Below are 20,806 nucleotides of genomic sequence, written 5' to 3' on the forward strand. Positions count from 1 at the left end.
AAAAATAAATAAATAAAAATAAACACTTACTAAATAAATATAAATAAAATAAAGACATTATACTTTATCTGTTTACTTGCATGTCATGTGACTAACCTTAGAGAACCATGAACACGCAAGCGTAAAATCTCACGTAAAAACATATATATATATATATTTTTTTTTTTTTGTGAAAAAGATGATGAAATCATTTAATTTTTCAACCAACTAGCATTTAATTGAAATTAACTAATAACATTTTACACCTTACAAGCATACAAATAAAAAAACAGTTGAATAGTGGTTTTAAATTAATTAAAAAAAAAAAAAAAATGAATACGATGACAACAATCAACAACCTGAATAAACTTTCCATGTCATTTAACGGTTGAAATATCCAGTATTTTCGAGTCATAAGGGTATATAGCAGTTGTGTCTATGAAATCACTTCCTGTTTATGGTTTTCTTGTCACATGAGAGCAAAATAGCTTCCTTGACATTTGATTTGGCTCCAAACGTTTAAATATTAATAACATTTTCTAACGTGACTCATTAGCTTTAAGGTTGTTAGAGTTAATTTGATCCTGTTTTGGCCTGGTCACAATTACCTTCAAAGCGAAGCCATGTTCACTTCAGACTGATTGGCGCGGCAGTAAATGAACAGTAAGTTGCTTTGGATTAAAGCGTCTGCTAAAGAACTGAGTAATTGTGCTGCTTGCCAGTTCTTTGACTGCTGTGTTCATTACTGAAGACTTAGTGTAGAATGTCATGTACTGCCAGTCATTTGTAGTTTGTATACAATGACTCATAATGGCCGATTGAGCCGAGTGCGGGCCGTCTGTGCGGCCCAGTGTCCTACATGTTAAAGCTGATTTGTGACTCTGTGTGTGAACAAGTGTTTGTTTATGTGAGCATGTGTGTCTCCGGCACGTGTTTGTTCAGCAGCGAGTCTATCTCTGTTTGTGTAGGCCTGAGCTGTGCTATCACTAGCATTACTTTAAACATGTTTTCAGGTCAGAAAGAGAAAGAACAAGTCATTTACTGTGGGATTAAGCAGATATCCGGAACAGCTTCGATTTGGGGCCAGAAAAAAAGTAACACTGAGGTAGAAAAAACATTGGAACGAGAGAGAGGAAATGATGAAGTAAAACAGGACCCCAGTCTGAAAAACGACTGAGAAAATGACAGAGATATTCAATAAAAAGGTCAGTTAAAGGAACATTATGGGTAAACTGGTCCAAGGTTTTCCAAACGGTTAATAAATGCAGTGAACTTCATTTCTGCATGTACTGTACTATGAGTTTAATGCATTTGGGAATGCAATGTGTACTCGCATTTTTATGAACAGAACTTTTAAAGCATTTCAGCAGTGTTTTGTCAAACTAAAAGTTCAAGGATTTAAATTGTGAAAAGTGTAAAATTATAATTATATAATAATTTAATAAAATAAAATATAAAGCTAAATAAAAATAAAATAATTTATAATAATTATATGTGACCCTTGACCATAAAACATAAGAACCTTTTCTTTTTTTTGCAAAAAAAATACTGAGAAAATCGCCTTTAAAGTTGTCTTAATTAAGTTCTGAGCAATGCATATTACTAATTAAAAATTACATTTTGATAGTTTTAAAAAAATATCTTCATGGAACATAATCTTTACTTAATATCCTAATGATTTATAAAAGAAAAATCGATCATTTTGACCCATACAATGTATTTTAAAGGTGCCATAGAATGCATTGAGAGAATATTTTAAATTGTTCTCTAATATCTACATAGAAGGTATATGCCATAGGAAAGGGCAAAAATTCTCTACAGGTCCATTTACAACCCTAGGATTTGTCCCTAGAATGAAATGCTCTGTTATTACCTTATTTGGAAGGTTCATGAATAATAATGAGGAGCTCTGCTCTGATTGGCTGTCTCACAGAGCGGCTCGCTCTTGCACAGCAGGAAGGAAACACATGGAGAAAAATATAAATTTAATTAATTACGCTATTAATATTAATTTGTGGGGCATTGAAACTGCCGTTTTGAATGCACGATAACTTTTTAGTTTCACTTTTGAGATAGGCGACGGTCCATGTACAGAACTGTTGTTATTCAACAAGTCTAGTAAGAATAACTGGACTGAATACATTTTTTTTTTTTTTTTTGAAAAATCGTGTTCAAATGTGGGTCTCAAATCTGATCACACTGCAAAAAATGCTTTTCCTACTTAGATTTTTTGTCTTGTTTTCAGCCAAAATATCTAAAAATTCTTGAATCAGGAAGGATTTTCTACACAAGTAAAAATTTGTGTCTTGTTTTCAGTAAAAACAAGTCAAAATTAGGTGAGTTTTTGCTTAAAACAAGCAAAATAATCTGCCAATGGGGTAAAAAAAAAAATCTAGTTGTCTGCTTGAAATAAGATTTTTTTTCTTACCCCATTGGCAGATTATTTTGCTTGTTTTAAGCAAAAAACACACTTAATTTTGACTTGTTTTTACTAAAAACAAGATAATAATTTTGACTTGCCTGAAAAATCCTTCCTGATTTAAGAATTTTTAGCTATTTTGGCTGAAAACAAGACAAAAAATCTAAGTAGGAAAAGCATTTTTTTGCAGTGTGATCAGATTTGAGACCCACATTTGAACACGATTTTTCAAAAAAATAAATAAATAAAAATCAATTACAAAACAGCAATTTAAAAATATTTACTTAACACTGATCGTTTGTAACATTCTAGTCGACATTGTAGCCTATACCAACAAAGGCCAATTTAACTTCAAATTAATAAGTTAGTAAAATAATATTCTTTGGCCATTTTTAAGGTCCCCTTCTTGAATCAGGCATGTGTTTTTAATGTACAAATAAACGCAGCCTTGCTGAGCAAAGGAGAATGTTAGAATAAATGTATCAACAAAGCTGTTGCATGATTGTTATCATTATTTTTGTCTATTTTACAGAACACCAGTAAAATTACAATACTAACATTTGTGAATATTGACTTTTATTTTTGACTTATCAGACTTAAAAAAGCTCTATCGGTGTGCGGTCGAATAGTTTCGGCTGCCAAACATTCGGTGCATCCCTAATTCTTAAGTTTACTTGATAAAAATCAGTAAAGAGTAGACTGGAGTAAACCGCAAACCACAGTTTTTCCAGCAATGTTTTGATCATGTTGGTCTTAGTTTAGGTAAATTTGTACCTGCATCTCTCTGTCTCCATATTTGTTAGGATGGCGGCTAGCTTGACTCTTCCTCCGCAGCTTCTTCAGCTGTGATTGACAGCGCTCAATGGACTCCACCTTTGACTTCCTCTCACTCTGGTACTTCTTCAGTGTCGCCTGGATGAACGTTTTCACACAGTATATCACCTTTATGGTTTCTGGCTTCATTTCAATATTTATCTTTTCTGATTCATTTACTTAAAGGGTTTACAAGACAACCTCTGTTTACTTGTTTAAGCTTCCCAATTGAGTACATTCAGTAAGTTGTTTAGTTAAACAGTAATGTCCACTCACGGTCAGATATTTGATGTCTAACTCCAGTTTCTGCTCCAGTTGAGACAGCAGCTCTGAATGAAAGAGCTTCAGCTGCGGACAAACAGAAAACACAACAGAACACTCAGAACATTTTACTAAAGAAAAACCAGAGACATCTACATCACGTTTAGTACTGTGTTTCTACACTGCAAAAAATGCTTTTCTTACTTAGATTTTTTGTCTTGTTTCCAGCCAAAATATAAAAAAATTATTATCTTGTTTTTAGTAAAAGTCAAAATTAATTGTGTTTTTGCTTAAAACAAGCAAAATAATCTGCCAATGGGGTAAGAAAAAAAATCTTATTTCAAGCAGACAACTAGATTATTTTTCTTACCCCATTGGCAGATTATTTTGCTTGTTTTAAGCAGAAACTCACTTAATTTTGATTTGTTTTTACTAAAAACAAGATAATAATTTTTACTTGTCTAGAAAATCCTTCCTGGTTCAAGAATTTTTCGATATTTCGGCTGGAAACAAGACAAAACATCTAAGTAAGAAAAGCATTTTTTGCAGTGCATGCAGTGTTGTTTTCGTCAACGATGACGATGACGAAATCATTTCGTTGACGCCACTTTTTTTCATGACGATAACGAGACGATGACGAGATAAAAATGGCTCGTTGATGACTAAAACATGACGAGACGTGTGTGAGTTTTCATTGACGAGACGAGAATAGACGAAAATGTTAGTGGGTGGTCCGTCAGACGTTTGAAATGCATGACATTTCTGCTTATTGTGCATGCCAATTAAAACTTAAAGTATCTGACGGTATGGCAAGCCGTTTTAACATTAAATACTCTTTGCTATACTAGTATGGCAAGCCGTTTTAGCGTTAAATACTCTTTGCTATACTAGTATGGCAAGCCGTTCTAGCATTAAATATTCTTTGCTATACTAGTATGGCAAGCCGTTTTAGCGTTAAATACTCTTTGCTATACTAGTATGGCAAGCCGTTTAAGCATTCCATCCTTGTTTGTCTTTTATGTTCTAAAACATTCCTTCATTATTGTAATTATTGGTGAAAATAGTCGATCCGGAAGCTCACATTGTGTTGAACTATAGATCTGCTATTTTCAGAACTTATAAGTGACACTACCCAACAGCAAAATACTTACTGACCTACATTAATTTGTTAAAAGACTACTTTTTTCCCTTTTTTTGACTAAAACTAGACTAAAACCTTTTTGACTTTTCGTTGACTAAAATTGGACTAAAACTATCACATATAGAAGTGACTAAAATTTGACTAAAACTAAGAAGCATTTTAGTCCAAAAGACTAAGACTAAATCTAAGATGGTTGTCAAAAACAACACTGAGTGCATGAATTATTTTCTCACTTAGACACAAAAAACATTAAAAGTATATGTACATACAGTGCAAAAAATGCTTTTCTTACTTATTTTTGTCTTGTTTCCAGACAAAATATCTAAAAATTTAAATGAAAAAGTTTTTTTAGACAAGTAAAAATAATTGTCTTGTATTCAGAAAAAAACAAGTCAAAATTAAGTGCGTTTTTGCTTGAAAGAAGCAAAATAATCTGCCAATGGGGTAAGAAAAATAATCTTGTTTTCTGTTTGAAATAAGATTTTTTGCTTGATTATTTTGCTTGTTCTAAGCAAAAACTCACTTAATTTTGACTAATTCTTTCTGAAAACAAGAAAATAGTTTTTACTCGTCTAGAAAATACTTCTGGATTTAAGAATTTTTAGATATTTTGGCTGGAAACAAGACACACAATCTAAGTTAGAAAAGCATTTTGTTTACAGTGTGTTTATTCTTTTTAAAAGTGTTAAACTTAAGTTCAAAACCTAACATAATACAAAACTGATTAAGACAGTGATTTGCTGCAAGATTTGCAATTTCTAAATCTAAAAAATGAAATAATATCAAAACAATTAGATGTTTGTAAACATCTACACAGGAGTCAGACATTCACATTGATTTCATTGCCATCTATACAGAACGAAAAAATCATAAAATATTTTGTTAATTGTTTTTTTATGAATTGTGTTTAAATGTATAGTTGTTGTTCTTCTTTCTTATTCTTTTTCTTATTAATTAATTTAATTAGGTTCCTAAAACACTAGAGTGAATATAATGTAGACTGAGACACACAACAAATGATGTTGATATTTACTGCTGTGCCAAAACTACTTTTCTTACTTAGATTTTTTGTCTTGTTTCCAGCCAAAATATCTACAAATTCTTAAATCAAGAAGAATTTTCTAGACAAGTAAAAAATTATTTTTTTTTTAGAAAAAAAAAAAAAGTCAAAATTAAGTGCGTTTTTGCTTAGAACAAGCAAAATGATCTAAAAATGGGGTAAGTTAAATAATCGTATTTCAAACAGAAAACAAGATTATTTTTCTTACCCCATTGGCAGAATATTTTGCTAGTTTCAAGCAAAAACACACCAAATTTTGACTTGTTTTTTCTGAAAACAGAAAAAATGTAAAACTTGATTTAAGAATTTGTTGATATTTTGGCTGGAAACAAGACAAAAAATCTAAGTAAGCAAAGCATCTTTTGCAGTGAAGCAAAAAGTTGAAAAAAAAAAAAAGAACTCGGTAAAAAGTGACATTAAATGTGCCCTATTTAGATCACCATATTCTTTTGCGTACTCCTCTGTAATTAAATTGCTCCACCACTGAGATCACATTTACTCACCACATCCTCTAGTTGGACCTGGATCTGCCGATGAACCTCTGCCATCTGGAACAACGTGTCACCTGAATCAATGTAAATTATAAGAAGATGTCAAAGACATTGCACACAATCAGAATATCTCAAAGCATGAGAGCTGTATCCCAATTTAATATATACACAACCTAAAAAGACATCTCACTCACATATACCTGACTACATAATGGTCATGATCATTTTAAAGTTAGATCTATAATGTAACAACTGCATGTTCAATTTCTAAAATGCATGTTCATGAACTTGTACAGTTGTACAGTTGAGGTCAAAAGTTTACGCACACCTTGGAGAATCTGCAAAATGTTAATTATTTGACCAAAATAAGAGGGATCATAAAAAATGCATGTTATTTTTTATTTAGTACTGACCTGAAAAAGATATTTCACATAAAAGATGTTTACATATAGTCTATGCGAGAAAATAATAGTTGAGTTTCTAAAAATGACCCTGTTCAAAAGTTTGCATACACTTGATTCTTACTACTGTGTTGTTACCTGAATGATCCACAGCTGTGTTTTTTTATTTAGTGAAAGTTGTTCATGAGTCTCTTGTTTGTCCTGAACAGTTAAACTGCCTGCTGTTCTTCAGAAAAACCCTTCAGGTCCCACAAATTCTTTGGTTTTCCAGCTTTTTTGTGTATTTGAACCCTTTCCAGCAATGACTGTATGATTTTAAAAGCCATCTTTCTAGGACAACTGAGGGACTCATATGCAACTATTACAGAAGGTTCAAACACTCACTGATGCTCCAGAAGGAAAACACAATGCATTAAGAGCCGGGGGTGAAAAATTTTGGAATTTGAAAATCAGGAAAAACTTATTTTTTCTTCTGGGAAACATGTAACAATTTTATTGTAACCTCTGAAGGGCAGTACTAAATGAAATAATTATGATATTTAGGCAAAATAAGAAAAATGCACACATGCTCATTCTGTTCAAAAGTTTTCACCCCCGGCTCTTAATGCATGGTTTTTCCTTCTGGAGCATCAGTGAGTGTTTGAACCTTCTGTAATAGTTGCATATGAGTCCCTCAGTTGTCCTCAGTGTGAAAAGATGGATCTCAAAATCACACAGTCTTTGTTGGAGTTTAAATACACACAAAATGCTGGAAAACCAGAAGATTTTTTAAGTTTAACTGTTCAGGACAAACAAGGGACTCATGAACAACTATCACTAAACAAAAAAATCACAGCTGTGGATCATTCAGGTAACAACACAGTAGTAAGAATCAAGTAAACGTCTTTTATGTGAAATATCTTATTCAGGTCAGTACTAAATAAAAAATAACATGCATTTTGTATGATCCCTCTTATTTTAGTAAAATAATTATCGTTTTGCAGATTCTGCAAGGTGTATGTAAACTTTTGACCTGAACTGTATGTGCAACTATTTGTCTGAACATATTTGAAAAGAGCTAGAGGATGTGATATGTGTGGCATTGTCTGTCCATTCTTGCGTTTCATTGTGGGTGAATTTGTGGCGTGTTTTGTTGTTGGTTCCAGTGGGCCGAGCCGTGGATGTTGGCCTTCTTTATCCCCTACTGAGCAACAGTGTGTGTGCGGCTTGGCATCTCTCCGTCCTGTCTTCCTCCCTCCCTCTCGTCCACCCCCGCTGTTTTCAGCAGCACAATGAGATCATGTGGTGTTGTTAATCTTTCAACAAAGACCTCTCTCTCTTTCGCCCCTCTCTCGCTTTCTCTTACTTTCTTCATCTACATTTTATCGTACAGGCTTTGCCTCTTCATTCTCTTCTGCTGTAGTCACTCATTTTCAGGCTTTCGTTTCCTGTAAACGCTGATGTGCTATGAACTTAAACAATGTAGTTATATTTACTTACATTTTCACAATCAGTTTTCACCACTAACTTTACTCTCCCGGAAGGGTCGCTTCAGGAAATACATTTGAATAGCCATAGTTAACTAAAACTAAAATTAAAACCATAAAAAATTTGAATTTGAAAAATGTGACCCTGGACCACAAAACCAGTCATAAGGTTAAATTTTACAAAACTGAGATGTATACATCATATGAAAGCCCAATAAATAAGCTTTCTATTGATGTATGGTTTGTTAGGATATGACAATATTTGGCTGAGATACATCTATTTGAAGATCAAGAATCTGAGGGTGCAAAAAAATCAAAATACTGAGAAAATCACCTTTAAAGTTGTCCAGATTAAGTTCTTAACAATGCATATTACTAATCAAAAATTACATTTTGATATATTTATAGTAGGAATTTTACAAAAAATCTTCATGGAACATGATCTTTACTTAATTTCCTAATGATTTTTGACATAAAAGAAAAATCAATAATTTTGACCCATACGATGTATTTTTGGCTATTGCTACAAATATACCCCAGCGACTTAAGACTGGTTTTGTGGTCCAGGGTCACAAATATGTTTTAGCTAGGTGAACTAAATAGAATGAGAAATGTCACTTTGGAAACTAGCTGAAATAAATATAAATATAAAATTTAAAAATATATGTTTTTAACAATTACATAAATACTCTTTCTCTCTGTACATATAGTCAAAAGCATTGCAGTTAAAAAAATGTAACTGCTTGCCAAATAATTTGTGTTATAATTATAATGCTGATAAAAAGGTTAAAAACTGGAAATTATATCATAAAAAGGATTCCTAAAGAGGTTACTCAATTTTTTCAATTATTTATGGCAATTTGTTTTATTGATACATGCATGTTTTTTGCACAAAAATGTGTGTATAAAACAAACATGAAAAAAGCTGAAATAAATATAAATATATTTTAGCTAGCTGCCAAATTATATTTTTCATTTTACATTATTTAGTTTAATCTGATTTTGCCTAATTAAATAACCACAAACGAAATAGAAATAAGACTTGGGAAAACTATATAAAACTAAAGAAAAACTAAAAATTAAAAACTACATTATACTAAATAAAGGTGACTTGACGACTAAAATGAAAACAAAAATGGAAAATTTAAAAATAAAAACATTTAATGGTACTAAAGTAGCACTGGATCTGAATCATGGGAACTAATAGTTAATAGCTGTAATTAAAAAACAATCACTCTATTTTTTTTTGTCAACATTAAGGCAAGGAATTAAATTTGATTTGGGTCATATAACATAATCATTTTATACCAGTTAACAAAGGGCAACATTTGCGCTTTAAGGTGAGACACTGCATAGGGTAAAAAAATTAACTAATAGTTGTCACCTTACATACCCAGTTAATTGATAACATTGATAATTGCAAACATTTTTTTTTTGTATTACAAGTTTTTAAAATGTTAGTATTAAATATGCAAATGAGTCATTATTTAATTCAATTAATTAAATAATAATTTGCATTCATCTCTAGTACTAGTCTAGCTCTAGTCTAGTCTTGTTTTATTTTATTGACAGTATTAGAGTCAAATGTTTTTACAGACGGAATTCTGTGTATCTCATTTTGTCATAAGCAATTTATATATGAACAAATCCCTCTGTAAAAACCTATAGGATATAGACAGGAATAAAAATGTAAAGTTTGGTGTGTGTAAGTGCTACTGAAGTGGAGATTTATGGCTCAGTGTAGGAGAAAAAAACTCATTTTGAGAAAATGGCCTTTAAAAATATGGATTGTAATTGAAATCAATCGACACAAATAGATAAAGTGCTATAAAAGAAACACTTAACAGTGTCTTTTGGGTGTTTTCTTTCCACTAGTCTGAAAAAACACTTTATGAAACAGCAAAAAGCCCAAAATCTCAATTTTGACAGGTGCATGATAAAACAGCGTTTTTGCCTGCAGTGCCTGCCCTTAATTTAAACAACCATCTTGTCTAATAGCAGCTTGTTTTTGTCCTAAACACATACTTTGATCATCACAACCTCTAAAAAATCCCTCACAACAGTCACTTTAAATGCATTAACTGCTCTTCCCTGTTAGTTATCTTTCTCAAAAACACATAAAAAGAGTTCTAGAATAAATGTGAACATGCATTAATTCATCTCACTCCCTAAAAAAACAGATACAGTGTTCCTGAAAATAAATAAAAACACTGAAATTCGGCACAAACCTGAAATAATTAAATATGTTCAATAATACAAATATCCTTTATGTATTTAATCCCATTTTATTAACCGATGTCTTTGCTGCTGACCTTCGATGATCCAATTCATCCATACTAATAAGCAAAAATTACTAACATTTGTTTTCCTTTTTTATTGCTGAAGAGTTGACATTTTTTCTTCTGCGGTCTACTGTACAAAAGTGAATTTACTTTTCTCTAAGCCTGAGGCTTTTGGTGTGAAAGGGCTTTTACATTTGACAAAAATAGAACTTTCTATATTAAAAACAAACAAGCAAGCCCTGCCCGGATTTTTAAAAAGTAAGGCAAAAGTAACATAACGCATTACTTTCCATAAAATGTAACTAAGTAACATAATGAGTTACTTTTTTAGGAAGTAACTCAATATTGTAATGCATTACTTTTAAAAGTATCTTTCCCCAACACTGACATCAGTACTTCAATTGTAGATGTACTGTAAGCATACTGCACTTGACTTAGCTTTAGTGCAACAATTAGGTCATGAACCTGACTATACAGTTAGTTTAAGAGATTATTGAACTTAGAAGATATTTATTTACTCAAATCTTTCTGGTATGTTGACTTACCCAGTTCTTTTGAGCCCTGGCTGTCACTGGCCAGCTCTCCTAGTTTGACCAGAGCATCAAAATAGCCCTTCGCTGCTACTGTGACGCCTGTAGAGAGAAACAGAGAGAGAGAGTACTACAGAATACATGATTATTGTTTGGCAGCCAAAGTGCTAATGAACATTCATTAAAGTTCATAAAGTGATTTACAGTGGACTTTGGCCATTACAGAGAAAAATGAACTATTAAATAATGATGGCTGACCCGTCAGAGCCTTTTCATAGTGTTTGCCCATGGTGACAAAATTCTTCAGACTGGGGTTGAACTGGTCCAGAATGCCCTGAACACAGAATCAGAAACACATTCATTTAGGGAATAACTGTTAACATTTTAATCAGTATTTAAAATACAGATGCATGGAAGAAACAGGCAATGGAAATATGCATGGGTATATTTGTAGCAATAGCCAACAATACACTGTATGGGTCAAAATTATCTATTTTTCTTTAATTCCGAAAATCGTTAGGATATTAAGTAAAGATCATGTTCCATAGAGATATTTTGTACATTTCCTACCATAAATATATCAAAACTTAATTTTTGATTTGTAATCTGCATGGCTAAGAACTTCATTTGGACAACTTTCTCAATATTTAGATTTTTTTGCACCCTTATATTCCAGATTTTCAAATAGATGAAAGATTAGAAAGCTTATTTATTTCAGATGTATGAATCTCAATTCTCAAAAAAATTACACTTATGACTGGTTTTGTGGTCCAGGGTCAGATTTATCTAATCATAGCATAATAGTCATAATAGGACAGAGCAATACATGAGGTGGAATAAAGGAAAATGGTCCATGTAAGTGTCAATTATTTTATTTTTTTATTTCCATAATACCATTATAATTCACAGTGAATAAAATATACATTTAGAATTATTTTATATTTTTATGGCATTAAAATAAAAATGTCTAGGTGGTGTTTAAACAATTGAAATTTTTTTTAACAATTATATAAAATTACTCTTTCTCTCTGTACACATAGACAAAAACATAGTAGTTAAAAAAAATTAAAAAATAATTCATTGCTCGCCAAATAATTTTGTGCTATAATTATAATGCTGATAAAAGGCTAAAACTGCCACACAAAACAGGAAACTACATTATAAAAAGGATTCCTAAAGAGGTTACTAAATTATTTTCATTAATTATGCCAATTATTTTTATTGATACATGCATGTTTTTGCACAAAAATGTGTATAAAACAAACACGAAGACAGCTTAAATAAATGTAAATATATTTTTAGCTAGCTGCCAACATGACATTTTTCATTTTTTTTAATTTAGTTTAATCTGACGTTGCCTACTTAAATAACTACAACCAAAATGCAACTTAAGTAAGACTTAAGCAACTTTTTATTAAGATGTCATAAAACTGCGTAAAACACAATAAAAACAAAAACGCATACAACAATATTACTAAAACTAAAATAAAGGTGACTTGACTAAACTTAAAATGAAAACGGAAAATATAAAAATAAAAACATTCAATGGTACTAAAATAGCACTGGATCTAAATCATGGGAACTTTCTAGACAAGTATTCTCTTCACATAATGGACTTCTATGGTGCCAACTTCCAAAATGCAGTTTAAATGCAGCTTCAAAGGGCTCTAAATGATCCCAGCCGAGGAAGAAGGGTCTTATCTAGCGAAACAAATTTTTTATTTATTTATTACAATTTATATACTTTTTAACCTCAAATGTTGTCATCTTGTCTAGCTCTGTGTGTACTCTGTGTAGAGATTAAAAAGTATATAAATTGTAAATGTTTTTAGAAAATCTAGAGCCCTTTGAAGCTGCATTTAAACTGCATTTTGAAAGTTCAACCTCAGGGCACCAAAGAAGTCCATTATCTGGAGAGAAATCCTGAAATGTTTTCCTCAAAACACATAATTTCTTTAGGACTGAAGAAAGAAAGACATGAATATCTTGGATGACAAGGGGGTGAGTACATTATCTGTAAATTTTTGTTCTGAAAGTGAACTATTCCTTTAAGTTTGACTTGTTTTTTCTGAGAACAAGAAAATCATTTTTACTTGTCTCGATATCTTGGCTGGAAACAAGACAAAAAATCTAAGTGAGAAAATCATTATTTGCAGTGTAAGACCTTGGCACATGTGATTTAAACTAGATTTTTGACAGATGGCTCCTTTTATCCCTACTTTTTTTCCCTTTTCATTAAACACATACCTTGTAGACATTTTCTGTCATTTTGTTGACCTCATCTGATCGTGACATTATGCTTCTCTCTCCAGATCAGTTCACCTCACTTCTAGACGTCAGGAAGTCACAGCAGACACGGCTACATGGAAAAGAGGAGATCAAGAACATGAGACATAATTGATGAACCTGGCTCATTTAATGACCAACTAGTCTGTCTTCATTAGCTAGAAATCTGCCTTAAAGAAAAATGTGGTAACCAACTAGGTGACCGCAGCAATAGTGTTTTTTTTTTTTTACATTTTATGGCAGTCAGTGGTTTGCGTCAACTGGTTTCCAGCATTTTTTAACATATATTCTTTTGTGTTTAACAGAGGAAAGGAACTCATTCTTAACTTAAAGGGGAGTAAATGATGGCAGATTTTTCATTTTTGGGTGAACTATCCCTTGATGATATTGTAACTACACTGTAAAAAAAAAAAAAAAAAAAAATTTGTTGAGTCAACTTAAAATAATTTGAAAAGTGACAACTTAGATATTTGAGTTGACTTAACAAAAATTTAGTTTGTTTATGCTTTAAAATGAAAAAAAAAGAAAAAAAAAAGAAAAAAAAAGAGGTTGAATCAATTCAAATATCTAAGTTTTCGCTCAGTAACTTTTTTAAGACAGCCAGGTAACAAATTATTTTAGGTTGACTCAACAAATAATTTTTTCACAGTGTAGAATGTTTAGATGTTTAGATCGACAAGTGTTCACCTGCTCTTATTCCAAAACACTGGCATTAACAGAAGTCGTGATAACAGCCGCACTGGACTCAGGAATGCTTTCCTCTAAATATTATAACATTTCTGAAGGGATTTTCTTCCGTTTAAGCACGAGAGCATTAGAGAGGTCAGGAATTGTGTGACTGTATGATTAGACTAGACTCGCAGACATCAACACAGTTTATTTCAGAAGTCTGGACTCATTAAGATCCTCCATGACTGTCTTGATGAAGCATTTCTTTATGGATGACCACAAGGATATTATCATTCAAAAACAGGAAGCCAATGCCACAATGTTGGAAGAAAAGAATGGTCTACAATATCACTGCATGCTATAGTGCCAGTATTTTCCTTAAGTCCAAACGATGGAAAACCAGTGAAAGCCCCAAAGACTCAAACCAAACCATCAATTAAAAGTGATCTTTCATTTCTTCAGAGAAATTAAGCAGAAACTTTATTTATATCTGCAGGAATTTGACTTGACAGGTGGAATCCTAAATCATTTTTAAGTGAAAAAACCCCCCACACAATTAGTTGAGGCAACTTAAAATAATTTGTTACCCTGCTGCCTTAAAATTTTGAGTTCAGTCAACTCAAATAAGTTTATTCAACTTTAAATGTTAAGTTGTACTAAGTGACAACTTAGATATTTGAGTTGACTTAACAAAATAAAACTATTATAACTATGTCTTTTATGTGAAATATCTTATTCAGGTCAGAACTAAATAAAATATAACATCCATTTCTTATTTTAATCAAATAATTAACATTTTGCAGATTCTGCAAGGTGTATGTGAACTTTTGACCTCAACTGTAGTTACATTTTGCGATAATATAAACAATCAAGCTGTTGAGATTTGCTGTATAGTATATATAGTTTTACATAAGTAATCTTTTAATATAGCATTTTATGAAACAGTTGCTAGACATTAAATAGCACACATTTTCAATAAAGCATAATTTTAGTAATCAAATTTTAGTAAGCAAATCTATTATCTGATATAACAGAAAAACAACCCGCAATACAAAATATAATGTAGTCAGGCTGATTAAGTCAGACTATTTCAACCTAAATAAAACCAATTTAGTTCAATGGTTATTTGTCAAAACGTTTCACAGAACTTGTAGCTTGTAAGGATTTCTTTTGAATTTACATACTTCATCACTGCAAAAAATGCTTTTCTTACTTAGATTTTCTGTCTTGTTCCCAGCCAAAATATCTAAAAATTCTTGAATCAGGAAGGATTTTTTAGACAAGTAAAAACTTTTGTCTTGTTTTTAGTAAAAACAAGTCAAAATTAGGTGAGTTTTTGCTTAAAACAAGCAAAATAATCTGCCAATGGGGTAAGAAAAATAATCTAGTTGTCTGCTTGAAATAAGATTTTTTTTCTTACCCCATTGGCAGATTATTTTGCTTGTTTTAAGCAAAAACTCACTTAATTTTGTCTTATTTTTACTAAAAAAAAGACAATAATTTTTACTTGTCTAGAAAACCCTTCCTGATTCAAGAATTTGTAGATATTTTGGCCGGAAACAAGACAGAAAATCTAAGTTAGAAAAGCATTTTTTCCAGTGATAATGTTGAGTATTTCAAAATAAGGACCACCCCTGTTAGTGACCTTCAAGATATTTCATAGTCTGAGTCTAGCCAAAGCCATCCTAATACACTGTTATTGCATGTCTTAAGTTCATGAAATTGAGTCTGACATGTCACAGTGCCCTGGAGGAGAGAAGTTCTTCCCAAGCCCAAGCGCAAGAGTCAAGCCGCTGAACAAACACAGCGCTCACACGGTTTCCCTTCTGGAAAGATCGCGAATAAAAGATTCCAGTCAGGATTACCCATCACATAAAGCTTCAGCTCTGAAGGCCAGTGTTTACAACAGGTCAGCACTCTCATGAGTGTTATAAAAGGAAGATTAGGAGGAAGAATTTGACCTAAATGAAGAGATGGAGTGAGACCCCCCCAAAAATAACATTCTCATCATATGACACTTCATCTAACGTCTACTCTTTCCTTGTTTTTCTGTGATTCACACTGACAGCAGATGATTGACTAATGGTTGAACCATTACCAACAAAACCTGCAGTGATTTACAATTCCTGACATTTATTTATGCTTTGAGTGTATTTTTATTATTTTTTATTTATTCAGAAAACCGGCTTCTGTGGTCCTCTTGTGAATGCATATCAAAGACTGATACAAAAGAGAAGAATTTGTTGAATAAAGTGGTTATTTTGGATTATTTTTGATGCACAAAAAGCGTTTTCATAGCTTGATAACATTACACTGCAAAAATGCTTTTCTTACTTAGATTTTTTGTCTTGTTTCCAGCCAAAATATCTACAAATTCTTGAATCACAAGTCAAAATTTGTGTCTTGTTTTTAGTAAAAAATAAGACAAAATTAAGTGAGTTTTTGCTTAAAACAAGCAAAATAATCTGCCAATGGGGTAATAAAATTAATCTAGTTGTCTGCTTGAAATAAGATTTTTTTTCTCTCATCCCATTGGCAGATTATTTTGCTTGTCTTAAGCAAAAACTCACTTAATTTTGACTTGTTTTTACTAAAAACAAGATAATCATTTTTACTTGTCTAGAAAATCCTTCCTGATTCAAGATTTTTTTAGATATTTTGGCTGGAAACAAGACAAAAAATCTAAGTAAGAAAAGCATTTTTTGCAGTGTACGGTTGAATCAGTAATGTCACACACTGCAAAAAATGCTTTCTTACTTAGATTTTTTTTGTCTTGTTTCCAGCCAAAATATCTAAAAAAAAAATTCTAGACAAGTAAAAATTATTGTCTTGTTTTCAGAAAAAATCTAGTCAAAATTAAGTGCGTTTTTGCTTGAAACAAGCAAAATAATCTGCCAATGGGGTAAGCAAAAAAATCTTGTTTTCTCTTTGAAATAATATTTATTTTTCTTACCCCCTTGGCAGATTATTTTGCTTGTTCTAAGCAAAAAATCACTTCATTTTGGCTTTTTTTTTTTTTTTTTTTTTTTGAAAACAAGAAAATTATTTTTACTCGTCTAGAAAATCCTTCTTGATTTAAGAATTTTCAGATATTTTGGCTGGAAAAAAGACAAAAAATCTAAGTAGAAAAAACTTTTTTTCAGTACATGGACTATTTTAACAATTTCCTTATTACATTTCTGTGCCTTGAACACTGCAAAAAATGCTTTTTATACTTATATCAAAAAATTCTTAAAACAAGGATTTTCTAGATGAGTTTCTTGTTTTTTAGATTTTTTTTTTTTTTTGCTTAGAACAAGCAAAATAATCTGCCAGTGGGATTGTCAAAACACATTATTTTGCTTGTTTCAAGCAAAAACACTTAATTTTGACTATTTTTTTGTTTTGAAAACAAGACAATTTTTACTCGTCTAGAAAATCCTTCTTGATTTAAGAATTTTTAGATATTTTGGCTGAAAACAAGACAAAAATCAGTAAGAAAAGCATTTTGTCCAGTGAACCTGTCAAAAATATCTTAATTTGCATTCTAAAGATGAATAAAGGTCTTACAGGTTTGGAACGACAAGAGGGTGAGTAAATGATGACAGAGTTGTAATTTTTGGATGAACCATGCCTTTAAGGTTTCTGCCCCAGTGACAACCTGTTTTACCCATAAAAGTACAATTTTGCAAACTTTTTCTTAGAGTAAAAGGTTCATCCTTTTTGCAAATAGTCAACCATTAGTTAATGTTACAGTCCTCAACCATGATTTCAATTTCTATTGCTAATTAGAAGCAAGTGGTGTTAGGGGCGAGGCATTCTTATTCTAGAGCGCATCTGATTGGACAAAAAATGTGTCAACTGCTCTGAGTGCAACATGAGTCATCCTAACTGATGTCCATTTTCCTGGAAGAGAAAGACTGTACTTTTTAAGTGAGTGCATCTGCAAAAAGCAACTTTTTTTCTGTTTTTAGGAGTGCAATTTAAAAGCAGATTGCCTCAAAGCATTATTATATAGTGTTTTTTTTTCTTTGTGCACAAAAATGCATTTTCATAGCTTCATAACATTACGGTTGATGTGGACTATTTATGCAATGTCCTTACTACCTTTCTGTGTCTTGAACCTGTCAGTTGGGTTGCTGATTTCAGCAAAAAATATCTTAATTTGTGTTCTAGAGATGAACAAAGGTCTTACAGGTTTGGAACGACAAGAGGGTGAGTTTTAATTTTTGGATGAACTATGCCTTTAAAGTTTTTGCCCCATTGACAACCTGTCTTATACATTAAAGGTACAGCTTTATACACTTTTTAAGTAAAAGGCTCATTATTTTCTGCTAATTAGAAGCAAGTGGTGTTAGGGGTGGGGCATTCTTATTCTAGAAGGCATCTGATTGGACAAAAATTGTGTCAACACCTCTAAATGCAACATGAGTCATCCCAATCCATTTTCCTTTAAGAGAAAGACTGTACATCTCCAAATAACAAAATTTTGCCATTTTTTAGGAGTGCAATTAAAAGCAGATGACCTCAGAGCAAAAACACATGGTGTGATGGATTATTGGTCATGAATCTTTAGCACTAACTCTGCGCAGAAACAGATTTTATTTGTAAGTAAGTAAGTAAATAAATAAATATATAAATAGCACAGATGTAGCCCACATAAAACATGGTGTCTCATTTAGCTTTCGCTGCTGACACCTGTTCCCTGGTTTAGGAGTCACTCTTGGCTCCTTAGCGGTCAAAAGTGACCGAAGCCTTAATAAATGAAAAAAAATTTCTTCAGTAAAATCAATGAAATACATTTTTGTTCAGTAATATTTTGTGATTATTATTTACAATTTTGAGGAGTTTTTTATGAAACTATGCAATATTTATACAATTTCAATGAACTTTTTTTTCTGCTAGAATTAATAAACAATTTTTGTATTTATTATTTATTTAGTATTTTTCAATAAATGCAACATTTCACATTAAAATTGCTTGATTGCTGAACACTTTTTTCAGCACAGTGGCTGATTTTTAGCTTGTACCACCAAAAGATTCTCTGAATTCTTGCAGTTTTTCATATTTCCTATTACTTTTCTTTATTTATTTTTTTTGTCCCTTTAACATATCCAAATCATGTCAGTGATTTTTTTTTTGTGTGCTCACATAATTACTGCAGCAAAAGTCTCCAAATGTCATCTGATTCTGATGAAGCTACGATTTTTAAAATGTAAAAACATAAAATTTTTCGGTCAAAAATGAGGCCCAGAGAGTTAAACATTAGATAAAAGTGGCGACTGGATTCTGCTAATGTAACGCAGAGTGAAAGACAAATTTTTCTTAATTACTCTCAATGCAATAATTCATAATATGCAAACTAATAGCACTAGAATTAATAAATATATTGAATTTAATTATTTATTTATTATTTTTCAATAAATGCAACATTTCACATTAAAATTGCTTGATTGCTTAACATTTTTTCAGCACAGTGGCTGATTTGTAGCTTGCACCACCAAAAGATTCTCTGAATTCTTGCAGTTTTTCATATTTCCTATTAATTTTCTTTATTTATTTTTTGTCCCTTTAACATATCCAAATCATGTCAGTGATTTTTGTGTGTGCTCACATAGCTAATGCAACAAAAGTCAGCAAGTGTCATTTCATTCCGATGAAGCTATGATTTAAAAAAATTCTAATTTTTTGGTAAAAGTGCTGATTAGATTCTGCTAATGAAACTTATATATATATATATATATATATATATATATATATATATATATATATATGTATATATACATATATGTATGTATGTATGTATGTATTTAATTATTTATTTATTATTTTTCAATAAATGCAACATTTCACATTAAAATTGCTTGATTGCTGAACACTTTTTTCAGCTCAGTGGCTGATTTGTAGCTTGAAAAGATTCTCTGAATTCTTCAAGTTACAATTTTTTAAATTTAACATACATTTTTGTCGGTCAAAAATAAACATGAGGAAAAAGTGGCGATTAGATTCTGCTAATGTAACACACAGTGAAAGGCTGGAAAACACGTGATAAGATACGAACATAACATTTCAATAAATTGATGTTTTCTTAATGTTTCGTTACTCTCAATGCAATAATTCACAATTTGCAAATTATTAAAAGTAAAAAAAAAAAAAAAAATGCAACTTTATCCAACTAGGGATTTACAATGTCAATCACGATTATTACTAGTATTTTCATCTCTATCTCTATCAAGGCACTTGTTGCACTGAGAGTGGTTTAGCAGATTGGTAGTTTAATTGTATCATTAAGTGAATGAACGCCAGTGTTTTGAATAATATGAAGGCATTCTCTTACCTTTTGACTGTTCATCGTTTCCTCAGCGCTTTGTCTTTTGTTTTTTCTTCTTAGTCGCCGCACTTTTCCTTCTCTGACTTTCCCTTCTTCAGTGGTGGGGGTAGTCAGTTTGTTTGACCCAGTAAATCCGTCGTCCACCCCTCACCCCTCGCCCTGTCTCTCCCCAACTCCTCACTGAATCCAGGTCAGAACACACTCAGTGCTCATTGTTCCTCCGATCACACTCCTTCATGCTCACATCAAACTTTAATCTTCCTTCCGCTCAAAATGTCCATTTGCCGTCGCTATGCAGAGCTCGAGCGGCTCGGTCGCTGTCTCCGTCCGGGACAATGTCTTCTTACTCTCTGTCTGTGTCTCTCACTGGGACTGAATGTCAATGAGGTAACGGGACAGCGCTGTGAATAGCGCCTCTGCTCATTACAGGAGCCCCACACACAGGGCTCTCTCATTCATACACTTCGCTTTTTATTCCATCAATGCAATATCAGAAGTGGCATGTGCTAACAATTGACGCTAGACACTTTCTCACGTTTCGTTTGACTGGATATTATTTCAGTTTAAATTAATTGTAACCAAAAATGGTTCTTATATGGCATTACTGTGAAAATCCACCTTTCAGAATCTTTATTTTTAGGAAGAAAAATGCACACAAATATACAAATATTGTAAAGAAGCTTCATAATTTAGCATTT

At 31.8% G+C, this 20,806-nt stretch overlaps 1 protein-coding gene across 2 annotated transcripts in view; it reads right to left on the reverse strand.

The window, feature by feature from the left end:
• LOC141342878 (BAR/IMD domain-containing adapter protein 2) overlaps window positions 1–20,455 on the reverse strand; it is a 48,251-nt gene extending 27,796 nt beyond the window's left edge. For both annotated transcript variants that reach the window (XM_073847450.1, XM_073847449.1), the window contains exons 1-7: window positions 20,115–20,455; window positions 13,091–13,202; window positions 11,102–11,177; window positions 10,859–10,945; window positions 6,177–6,238; window positions 3,488–3,559; window positions 3,173–3,310 (exon numbers count right to left, since the gene is read on the reverse strand). In XM_073847450.1, the coding sequence (XP_073703551.1) occupies window positions 3,173–3,310; window positions 3,488–3,559; window positions 6,177–6,238; window positions 10,859–10,945; window positions 11,102–11,177; window positions 13,091–13,138 (483 nt within the window). In that variant the 5' untranslated portion in view covers window positions 13,139–13,202; window positions 20,115–20,455. The remainder of the gene's footprint in view (window positions 1–3,172; window positions 3,311–3,487; window positions 3,560–6,176; window positions 6,239–10,858; window positions 10,946–11,101; window positions 11,178–13,090; window positions 13,203–20,114) is intronic.
• Window positions 20,456–20,806: the final 351 nt, after the last annotated feature.

Source organism: Garra rufa, chromosome 9 (genome assembly GCF_049309525.1).
Source record: "Garra rufa chromosome 9, GarRuf1.0, whole genome shotgun sequence".
Classification (NCBI taxonomy): domain Eukaryota; kingdom Metazoa; phylum Chordata; class Actinopteri; order Cypriniformes; family Cyprinidae; genus Garra; species Garra rufa.